At 35.0% G+C, this 12783-nt stretch overlaps 1 protein-coding gene across 1 annotated transcript; it reads left to right on the forward strand.

The window, feature by feature from the left end:
• The first annotated feature begins 5165 nt into the window (after nt 1-5165).
• On the forward strand, nt 5166-12783 carry LOC100371287 (outer dynein arm-docking complex subunit 2-like). Its single transcript, XM_006824723.3, has 6 exons — nt 5166-5255; nt 6395-6669; nt 7607-7764; nt 8570-8774; nt 9711-9954; nt 10883-12783. The coding sequence occupies exons 2-6, from the start codon at nt 6437-6439 to the stop codon at nt 11024-11026; spliced, it is 984 nt and encodes a 327-aa protein (XP_006824786.3). The 5' UTR covers nt 5166-5255; nt 6395-6436; the 3' UTR covers nt 11027-12783.

Genomic DNA, 12783 nt, shown 5'->3' on the forward strand with positions numbered 1-12783 from the left:
GTGTAAAATACACATTTGTTTACAGGGAATGCGCAGCAACGCTTTAATGACCATGAATACATTAAATACAATTATTTAATTGTAAATATGGCACTGCCAAACTGTGGTTATATTTATTCCCACTTTTAAGAAACTTTGTGCATGCAAATTTATGGGATCTTCGTTGATTTTATTATCAGGAACAACATAATATAATTTTTAAGATCAAAAGGTAAAATAATAAAGAAACATAATTCAACGAGCATGCAACACAAGCTATTATATAGTATTCCCTATTTTGAGTGACGTATCACTAGGAGTCCACAAACTTCAGATCTTCTGTGCAAATCAAAGACTCAGATTCCTATATTTCACATGGATGTTACCCTAATATTCAGAACTTGTAATGGTTGTCGTTTATAGATTGCATATGTGATTTGATAGCATACCATGTACACAGTGATGATTTGTGCTGTGAAATAAATCATTAATCTACTGAAAACCAAGCGACCTGACGGTCGAAATAGGTCCGCTGTCTTCATTATCATGGAACAAGAATCAGTGAAGTGGCATTGTGGTTGTAATATTCATAGTCAGTCATTTAGAAAACATTGCAGTTGCAGTTTCTTGCAGTTGCAATTATGAACTTTTATAGTGTTCATAAGGATAGTGCATTTCATTGGACAAACATCATTGAGGCTAAACTTAAGAAATCAAGGATGTGCAAAAACCTGAGAAATGGTCGAGAAAAAAAAAATATGTTTTTGTTTGAAAATTGTGGTCATGTTTTTGAAATGTTATCTTTCCTGATACGTTGTACATATATGTAATTGTTTTGTTACACCCAAGAACAAATGTTCAATAAATCTGTGCAGTAATAATCTTATGATCAGGTATAAAAGAGTCAATTACAAATGTACTCCAGTTTTACATAAGACATTGCTGAATGCAAGATCAATTGTTGTGCCATATATGTGGTGGCTTCTGAAATAAGCTGAGAAGATCTAAAAGTTGTTTCTAATGACTGTATCAATGTTCTATTTATAATGACCGTCCAAATTATTATGTGTGCAATTTAAGAGACCTGATATAAGCAGAATAATCATCGCATTTTTCATCAAAAATACCAGTTACTTAACTCACTTGTGCTATTACATATTCAAAGTATACTTTAAAGCTGTATTATGTTTTATATTTAGTTGAAAGCTCTCTGTGAATAGGGCTTACGGTTTTGAACCAGTTGTCAAAAATAACATTTTTTACCAAAAATGAGAAAAATGTTCACTAAAAATCCAAATTTGCTTATTTTGACACCAGTTTAACAAATCTGACCATCCAACGTATCATTGCTGGAAATATGAAAACATTTGGACTTATGGTTTCGAACTAGTTGTCGAAAATAACATTTTTTACCAAAAATGACAAAAATATTCACTTAAAATCTAAATTTCCATATTTTTACACGAATTTAACAAATCTGACAGATATATATATATAACAATTTTTTTTTAGATGGTGCCGAGCATTTTTTAGTGGAACTCTGTTAAATCCAATAGCAATGTAAATCAGCATATATTTTTACTTACCGGTAACTATAAAATATGCAAATTAGCAATTGTCTCTTATAAATTTTACGCTTTGACCTTTTGTTTTGAAATTTTCACAAATGATTGACAATGTGTTTATCTTCAAAACGCCGTAGGGGCATTGTTTTTGGTTGAACAGTGTTACAACAATCGTACAGACAACTAGCCTGGGTGTTAATTTATGCATAAACTTGAATTAGTGAAATTTGAGCTGCTGCCCAGGTAGACAGTTTTCAAGACGAAACTTTCTTCATAGTAAACAGATGTACCCGTAAACCAATTTTGACAGGAAACAGAGACATGGTTTAGAAGCGAATTTGTTTTAAATCACTTTTGACCAAAAAAAAACATTTTTGTGCATATTTCAAACTACAATGTCCATAAAAAAAATACTTACAAAATTTTAAAATTCATACAATAAGCTTTCTAAAAATATATAGTTATGTGGACAAGGGAGGTCATCTTGGTTGCCTAATTAACTAATTAAAATACCTGTCTGGTAAACTGCATCTCTACCTTAAATATCAATTGGCCCAAACCTAATAATCCCCTTATATAGCTACAATGGTATGTTAATGATTTGTAAACACAATCACTTTTCTATTTCAAAACAATATTCCTTCCATGAGAAATCTCAACCCAGGCATTTGGGATGTGGGATTCAATTAGTCTCAAAAATTGAATAATGCTGCCTAGCACAAAGGGATGGCTGGACAAATGTGAACAATAAGATACAGTATTGTATTTATATATGCAATATTATGCAATATTCAAATGCTGCACCTTTCACAATATGAATGATTAAAATATTAAATAAATGAATTTTCAGGACAGCTGATTCCAAAACTATGGTGCACACAATATATTAAGGCATGCCTGAAAAATGATATTCTTCACTTCATGATTTTAAATGGTGGAATTTGAACAAGGTGGAACTACATTTACAATTATCAGACATTAATCTTTCTTGAACTTCTATAAAACTAACAATTGCTATGCAATCTTCAATTTCAATTACCGGGGGTAGTTCACATTATTTTGTATCTTTCTCCAAGCAACCCATAGAGGGCACTGTGTATTTAAAAAACATTCACTGGTTTGAATTCCAGTGGATACTAAATAGAAATATTCATTAGATTAAAAATTCACTTGTTTGAGAAAGGAAACTATACATTCTACTGTTAAATCATGGACCATTTTATTAGGTTCATACTGTCTATCAGCCATCCAAATCAGCTACTGGTAATAATTTAATCTGATTTATGTACATGCAGCGGTAAATTTGATAAAAATCATTAGCCACATTTTATTTATTATAAGTAATAGAGATGACATCTATTAGTAAAACAATTTGATTTTCAATAAACACAAATTAGAAACATACATTGATCATTATTGAGAAAAAAATTGTAGCACCTGATGGTTACAAAAAGAAAGTTGTTGTAAAATACATTGCAGTAATTAGCCTGTAGTAAGCACACCAATCACTGTCTTCCTTTTATTTTAAGGAACTATTCAACATCATGAAAAATGTTTATTCCAATCACAGTTTTGAAATATAGGTTCTGTCTTGTGTATAGGAATGGGATTGAATGTTTTGATCACTGAAGCAATATAAGACCAAACATGCTAAAACAGAAACATGTTATGTTCTAAGATATCAAATTTATACTGCTCCTTATACCGGGGTATAAACCACTACTATACCAAGATAATAATGTTTAAAAATTACAAAGGTATGAAGTATTGTTTTAACGACAACAATAATACACAGTCACCTGAGTTAGCCAGTGAAATTTGTTTACGTCTAATGTGGAAAGAATATTACCCAGTTCTTTAATGCTGTGTTCCCCAATCTTAGAAAAAAAATTTACCCAAAAACACTCAGGTCTAGAACAAGTAATATCAGGATAACCTTACATTTATTGAAACATGTCAAATTCCTGGAGAGGAATTAAACTGGTTTTATACAATTGTACCAGTTAAATGCTACAAGCTAACATACTAGATGTTAAATAGTACATTGGAACAGTACATGCTTCAATGCCCCCAGACATCACTACCTCAAACAAGGATTAGCTGAATTAAAAAATAAATTAATTTGTCAAATAATTTATTTATTCAACACTAAAACGAACTACAGTGAGTTGTTCTATGGTCATATAACAATAAAAATAGATAAGATAAAATAAAATAAACTACACTAAGATACAGTAATTTTTTTTTTAGATTTTATTTTTTCATTCCGTTTGACTGTTTTTTTCGAGTTTAAAAAATATGAGCTGGCTGGAGCCTTCATCCCTTATTTCTTAAACTAGATACCAGCCGATAACCCCCCCCCCCCGCTCATAGGGATTGCGTACAGTTGATCAAAGTTCCTGGGCTCCGACTGGTTGGAGGGTCACAAGTCAATCTGATTAAAATCTGATGTAGTGTACGGGCTTTAATTATTTTGGCTATAAACTTATTTTAATTTTATTTTTTATTACTTTTGTTATTAATGCCCGGAATTAAAAGGGCGGAATTAAAAAAAAATCACAAAATCAAAATCAAAGTAAAATAATACAATAAAAGGGCATTAATAACAAAAGTAATAAAAAATAAAATTAAAATAAGTTTATAGCCAAAAAAATTAAAGCCCGTACACTACATCAGATTTTAATCAGATTGGGTCACAAGTGTTCATAGCAAAAATGTCTGGAGAGCATTTATAAAATAAAAACGATTAAATAATGTTGGGCTTAAGTTACAGCTCTGTTTTACTCCTGAAGAGTATGGAAATCTATTTGTTATTCTTCCGTTTAACAAGCTGTCGAAGATTCGTGTCAACGCAACGAGTCCGATGCCAATAAATATTCCAATAAATGTCAATAAATCCTACGTTCATAAACATGAATAAACATGCAAACTGAATCGCTATCTCGCGAGGCGATATTGGTTCAAATACTGCGTCAGGAAAACGTACGATTACTGGTAAACGCAAAACATCGAGTACACACTGCGAAGAAACCGAAAAAAACTAACTAACCTACCAGCCATTTTGTATAATGCAATATGGGTAATATGTAAAGTAGGTCGTATTCGTGAGGTCCTATTTGAGAGCTCCCAGATACGACCCAATGTGGCGTGCGCATAACCCTTCTCTATATTTTTAGCTCCGTGGTGCATGGTACGCTCAATGTTAAGCTGTACTTCGCTCGGACTGTATGTGTAAGCAAGCTGATTACCCACAATACATCGATTCTACTTCCGTTTCAAAGCTGGTAGATGCAGAGTGTCTCATAGATTTACTGGGAATTTGCAACATGTACCAGTAAATAATACATGCAAAAATAGATTTGGAAAATTTGCACCATGGGTGGATGAGACCATACCACTTTAAGTAGGGTGGGTTGGTGGGTGGGTGTGATGGGACGTTGAACACGTATATACACGTTGCACATTGGTGGTAATTGACCTTAACACGCGTGTTCTTTCACGTATTATGACGATTAAATACAACAAATATTACTAAATATATTTTGTTACAGTAAATTAAACCCATACTATAATTAAGTACCCAACACCTCCACCGATTTCATGGTTTGTTCCTGTGGAAATACATGGGATTTTAAAATCGCACACGGTGAAAAAAATCAGCTGCGAATAATGAGAGTTGTTTAACCACTTTGGCCATTTGAAGAGATCATAGTAAGTATTGTGAACATTTATTTGTACTCGTTGATGCACAATCAAACAAAGTGATGTATATTGTACGCCAGAATGTAAGCAATGCTCACACGATTTCTGGGTACACTGATGTGATTGCGATGGCATGTTCTATTTATATATATTTACGTATTATTCTGGCATCGAATTCAACGTAATGCAATATCTTAGTTTTGATATGAACATGGCGTTTTTTCTTTTAGCTGAGTATATCTAGAAAAGTCAACCCCAAGTATAGTGTATACATGTCTTTGTACGTACGTACGTGCGTGGATGGGATAAGACTTATTTTTAAGATCCATTTATAATTCCAACCACTACAAACTAATGCTAAAATTAAACATTTCGGGATTACACTATGCTCCGTTCGATGCGAGATTTCATGTCATGTGTGAACGGCGAGGACCGTATGTTTGCCGCAAAAATAGAATGATTTGAATTCAATTTTGTTTATTATTATTATTCAATATCGAAATGCCAATCGTTAGAGTGAATTTTGCGTCGAGATAGTTCATTAAATTGACTAACATTACAGGTAAATGTGTATAGCGCATTATTATCGTGGAAATTCTATTAAAAATACTTTGTTTATCGAATCCCACGCGATGTGTTGGCACCACTGCGGCACGATGACCTTTAGAAAGAATGAGATTTCAACTAATAAAGCGTTTGCGTAACGTCAAAAAACGTAGACGGATGCAAGCAATGTCATTTCTGACATACAACCTTGTTAGTGTAGTTGTTTATCATTTATAATATAACAAGTATTTTGTTATTAACACGTGATCACACATTGACGCTGTACATGGCCCCCTTACACCAATATACGTCACAGAAAGCCTTGTCGCTAGAGGGTGTGGGTCATAGGAACGATTCATTTCCGATGGACGTATTTAGTTGTTTGGCCACATGCCACTGATTTCCATTCAAACATTAACCCAGTGAGTACTTTCGGCAATCTGGTAATAGTCCCTTTTTTAGCAAGGTGAACCTTGTTATTGGGTATCAACTTATTATCACAACAACCTGGATAACCAGAACCTTGGAAATATTAATATAAACAATAGTTCCAGACGTGATCACATGAATTGAAAAATATAAGATATAATCTAATTTTACAGAAAATAGAGAAGACTACATACCTTGTTAATACCCAAGAGATCATGGGGCAAACACTGGCATGTTATGCGGACTGGACTTCTCCCAATGGTAGAGGTATTCGTAGACTTGGTTTCACACCAACCAATGAAATTATACTGAACAAGATCATCAGATTTATGGAAGACCTTCCCGTGAAACACTCCCAGGGTGCAACTTTGACCTTTGACATGCCAGTTCAATGGGACACAAGTTTGAATGCATCGGACTATTTGGGATGTAGAGATTACGAGCAAACGTAAGTCATATATGATATTAGACATTGGGATCACCATCATTATACTTTACATTGTAGTTATTATTATTATTAAGAAAATGGAATAAACAATACAGAACATGTGAGTTTCCGTTTCTCGTGAAAGTCCGTCCGATAATGTCACCAACTTTTAGGCTCGTTCAGTGATGACGTGCACGAGCACAGTCTCGTGCATATGAATAAGACAAGTGAATTCACGCGGGATTTCGTGGTATTTAAAATCAATCATATATCAGCTACGAAGCGGTATGTACTGTAAGACGTACTCTAAGGAAAATGCTCACGATCATAATAATATTTACTTTCTACCACCATTTGTTATTGTGATATATCCCGTAATACAGGCCGCCGCAATTGTTTACGATCTGTATGGGTACACAGTGACTGGTTGGCAAGAACTGACCCTTTGCACTCAAAGATAAAATAACGTCGTTGTTTGCTGCTGTTTTTCACTGTTCTTAAAAAATATAATTATGTATTCCTGTTAATAAAACAGCTTATGGGTAATGTTATCGCAGCAGAACGCGAGCCTGTGTTGATCGCATGCTGGTTAGCAAAAATGTTCTATTAAACATGTGACGTCACAGTGCGATGCCCGATTGTGAGATGATATGTAAAGTCGAAAGTATATCATCAAATCAAATCAAATCAACACTAATATCATGTAAAGACTAAATACTACGACACAATCCATGACAACATACATAGTAACGTATAACACGCACAGTCAATAAGCGAGAAAAAATTACATGAACCCGGAGACACCACGCCAATGTCTTGTATTATGAAAATAACGGGACATTATGATCCACAGCATGGCGCCCGCTATAGATCAATCTTAATCATCATGTGTTAAACAGAAAATGTTAGAAAGATTGTACGCTGGAATAAAAAAACCAAATGCTTATTTTGTTCACAGATCAAATGGTGTGACATCGACAGCCACCACCGGCGAGGGCGACCCACTATTGCTGATGGAAGGGCATAAGATGACAGTTTTAAATTTAGATCAAATTAGCACCGTACTCAAAATAGCAAGTGCAAGGAAATACGAGGAAGCAAGACATATTCTCGAAGGTGTGTCACATTTATTTAAATTATCACCCGAATGGCTATTTATGGTCATGGAGATTATTTCTACAGAGCTGTATAGGTTAGTCATGTCCCATGGTATTATTTTTGGCATGTCGAAGGGTATTATTTTTGCAAAGATACCCTAGTTGGACATGTCACAGGGTATTATTTCTGCAGGAGTGCCCAGGTTAGACATGTGCTAGGGTGTTATTTCTGGAAGAGTGCCCGAGTTAGACATGTGCTAGGGTGTTATTTCTGGAAGAGTGCCCGAGTTAGACATGTGCTAGGGTGTTATTTCTGGAAGAGTGCCCGAGTTAGACATGTGCTAGGGTGTTATTTCTGGAAGACATGTCATAGGGTGTTATTTCTGGAAGAGTGCCCGAGTTAGACATGTGCTAGGGTGTTATTTCTGGAAGAGTGCCCGAGTTAGACATGTGCTAGGGTGTTATTTCTGGAAGAGTGCCCGAGTTAGACATGTGCTAGGGTGTTGTTTCTGGAAGAGTGCCCGAGTTAGACATGTGCTAGGGTATTATTTCTGGAAGACATGTCCTAGGGTATTATTTCTGCAAGGGTGCCCTGGGTTAGCCATGTTCCAGGGTATTATTTTTACAGAGGTGGCTGGACTAAATATACATTCTAGGATTATTTCTATTGTAAACAGTAAACTAGTGAGTTCGCTTATGGATCCATGCAGATTTGATTTTCTGTGATATTTTCCGTGCAGCGGATTGTATTCTAATTCAAGCTCCAGCAGAAATATATAATACTGTCTCGTAAAACAAACCACAATATCTGTTTCCATGAGCAGTTAATCCAGATCTGTTTGCCAAAATCTTGGGAGTGTGGCATATTTTTGTTCGTGACGTCACTGCGATAGAACGACTTCAGATGGAGATTCTTAAAGAACCGGAAAGTGACGCTAAAAGTGAAAAGCAGACTATATTTAAACTAATCCACGACATTCAGCGACTAGACACACTAATGATAAAACAAATAACCCAGGCTATAGCAAAGTAAGTAAACATTCACTTATTTGCAAACAAAAACAATTATAATTTAATATCAGTAAAATGAAATGTTTCTTCAAGTGAATCACCGGTGTAATATTACAATATATTCGCCATGATGACGTCAGTTCCGTTCACCCGGTTTGTTTGTTTGTTTAGGCTTTTATTGCATACATGTGGATTCAACAAATTAAAACAATATTTCATTCTTTGTAACTTTTGTAAATTGACGTACTAGTGAATTGCGCCACATACGATAGAACGGGGAAAATGTATGTTTTCTCTTACAGAGAGTAATTTTGTTAATCCAAGCCAACCTTTAAAACGCGGTGGTCGTCGTGCAGCGCGTGTTCAAATTTCATGTAAGCAAACAATGTATTTTACACGCGTTGTATACGTCGCTATGAGACCCATATCGAACAGAACGTTTTATCCTACTTCTCCAATTATTGCGCCCTCTAGTGACGGTCACTACAACAAAAAACAACAACTCAATGTCGTCAGAAGAAATAAGAGGGGTGGGTTCTTGAGTGAGAGCATTATCATTTAAATTGTTCCACATCATAATTTTCGTTATTTTTTTCCATCACGTCACGACAGCGTTGTGTCACCAGAGGGCGCTAATTTTACAAATATGGAATGCCAAGCAACAATATACGAGTTTTGCGTTGCTACTTTCTCTTTTATTTTATTTAAGCTAACGACAAATATTGAATCACAGAAACAGTTTCGCAAAAACTTGTTTTGTTTCTCGAGGGATATTCGGTTCCGGCACGTATTCTATGGAGGACCTTTCAACAAGACTGCCTTTAGCCAGCTGACCCGATCGTAAGAATGGCGCCCTATGTCGGTGGTTACAAACAACCTCTACTCCCCCCACGCAATGCAAACATAAATATATTTCACCAACCGACTTGTAACCTTTGTATTATTTTATTTCAGTGAAGTGCGCCTGCAGCCGGTTGATGTCGATCGCCACGTGACAGTTCTAAGGTCAATGACAGGCGAGCAAAAAGACTGTGCCTTGAAATCAATCAATTACACCTCGGATCGTGTTTTCTCAAATGGCTGCAGAGCGCCCCCAACGAGACAAGTTCATGGGGAAATTTGTTACTTGAGAATTCAACCTCACGATGGCGATGTTCTGTCAATTACTGTTGCAACTTCCGGTGTGTTTATTAACAAGGTGAGACAAGGGAGTTAAACTTTTGTTTATAACGTAAATGCGCCAGTATGAATCAAATTAGTATGTGCACGAACCAAATTATGGCCGCTGACCAAAAAATATGACATTCTTATATGTATCAGTTTTACACAATATGAGGTGATTACGAGGATACCTCAAAGTATGCACGAAGACAGTACAGCGGACCGACGCGCAGCGTAGGTCGATGCGGCAGTGTAGTGTCTGAGTGCATACTTTGAGATATCGGCGTATTAACCTTATTATTATTATACATCTTTTCCTTCCAAAGATACATCATGGGAATACCAAAATCCGAAATGTTTAGAACAGAATCAACGAGCTTCTTTGCGTGGTGTCAGGTCAAACCCTGGTGGCAGCCATGTTTGTGTTTATTATTAGAGGATGCTTACGCGCGTAATCATTCCATATTTGGAATTTGCATTTGCTAATATGGTGGGATGAAAATACCGCAAAATTACGGCACGTTGTAACTTACGTCGATACGGTGACAGATGTATAATAATATATGTTCTTCGTAATGCGTTGCAGTCGAATACGTGACGTCATACACATATCAATGATACATGTCATGATAACTCACCAAAGTATGAGTGAATATGAGGATGTCCCGTACTACCATAACAACACCGCTCAGTGCCTATTATCATTGGCTGATCGATGTCACAAAGAGACCAGCCATCAGACGATAACTGAGCAATGCTTAGATAAAGATCACAAATTTGTGAAAATCAGTAATAATCATATTCAAAGTGTGTAAACTTTTGAATGAATTGTCTAAACAGCAAAACCACAATGCCTTCTCTTTTCTAAGTAAAGTCTCCTTTTTTAAATAATTGCCATGAAAACGTCAGACTTTGTTCTATTCATGCCTAGTTACACTATTTTAATCTTCATTTTGTTTTCCCAGGGTTGGTCAACAGCGGACAATAAGAAACTGAACTATGACCGAGTCAGTGAAATATACAAAGATTTGGTTTCATTGTTGAAAGTCAAGAGCAGACATTTTGCAGAAAAGTCTCAACACAAGTTTGTACTGAAACTTTGGAATTAGAATCAAACCTGTTTATGAACATACTATCGTATTCTAAACCGCGTATTCAGGACCGTATTTGAAGGAGATCAGATGACGACGTCACTCGAGGTACCACCGAATGTTACTGTTATTGCGAATATAATTGTCTTATTCACACTCGAGTGTGGGCAGGGGGTTTTCTAGAAAAAAAAAATAAACAAGAGGGAGCACACACAGGCGGATCGACCTGCAAACGCCATACCAGAAGGTTTCTGCACCGTTCAGCTGTGTATTTATCGCCCTTGAGATATTGTTTTAGAGTATTTGGTGTGCAGACACATAGTCAGCTGGTGTTGCTCGGAAGTTTTCAGGAGAAAAATATATTTGAGAAAGATTTCATGTTGTACGGCAGCACGAAAGTGCGCGGCTCAAGAAATATATTTATGACTTGAAAGTTCAATCGTCAATTCGGTAAGAGGGCACCAGCCGAGCGTATCAGGGCGCTTCATCCCTTCTTCCCGGTTTAGAAAAAAAATGGTGGGATTTGATGAAATTTGGAATACTAGTATCCATCTAAACACTCGGTGCAATTACCGTCACCAGGGGCTCTGATTCCACATATTTGGTAATCTTAGATGTTTTAGTCTCTATGAAAAGCTAACAACCAGAAAAATATTAGTATATAGCAAACTTATATCAATTAACTTATATCAAATATATGTTTATATATTTATATAGTGTTTTGTTAAAACAGGATGTGTATAGAAAGTTTCTGTACTATTATATTCATACTTTTTTTTCGGATAATTCGTTTCAGAGATCAATTGCAAATGAATAGAATACAAATAGTGAAATATTATACGAATGGATAGAACAATTACGCTTATGAATAATTATGAAATCAGTTTTATAATGTTATAAACCTAGTGTAAAATTACAAAATATCCATATGATAACAAACACTGTACAAGACGAGCGTTAAATTCTCAAATATTGACAATAAAGAATTGTCTTAAAACGCTTGTTAATTGATAGTTATACATTTAAAAACAGTTGTTGAAAAAAGACACATATCAAACAGGGAATTGTTTTCTACTAAAATGGGCTTAGCTGATATGTCTATTTTTTATTTTAAAACAGATATACTACAGATATACTAGGTTTGTAACTATTGGAATAGTATATAGTAATATCGACACGTTGCATACTTTCAAAAGTGTTTTTGACTTCAAAATTGACCATTACTTTTTAAATTTCTAAAATTTATATTTCAGTTTAAAGTTGTTAATATTTATATCATTCACAGTTTTGATCTGTTTTTAGATTATTTAATGCGAATATATACCCATTTTAATAAAGTTTCCCCACGAACTCCCAGTACCGTAATTGGGTATTTTCATTATTGGTGGATTCGTGCGATTAAGTACCACAGCGTGACTGGATTGTATTTATTACTGGAAATAGACACTGATTTCGTTATCTGAGTAACATGGCTAAAACTGACAGCAGTATATGTTAATATGATTTATTGTATGGTAAACTATATTTAGTATGGTCAACAATTTTGGTCAATCCATTCAGCTTTCAATGATTTCTGCAAACAGCTTTTCACTTTTCAGTTTTTGCTTTAAATGTCATAAATACGTTGTTAAATTCTGCTAGAGAGAACACTGAAACAAGCAACTGTATTTTTTGCCTTGATTTAATTGATTTGAATAATATTTTGACATTGTTGGTGATATTTATAACAATATCAAATGCAATGTCTATTTCATTGATTGTCGAACAAGAAACAA

The sequence above is a fragment of the Saccoglossus kowalevskii genome, chromosome 22 (genome assembly GCF_978046115.1).
Source record: "Saccoglossus kowalevskii chromosome 22, keSacKowa6.1, whole genome shotgun sequence".
Classification (NCBI taxonomy): domain Eukaryota; kingdom Metazoa; phylum Hemichordata; class Enteropneusta; family Harrimaniidae; genus Saccoglossus; species Saccoglossus kowalevskii.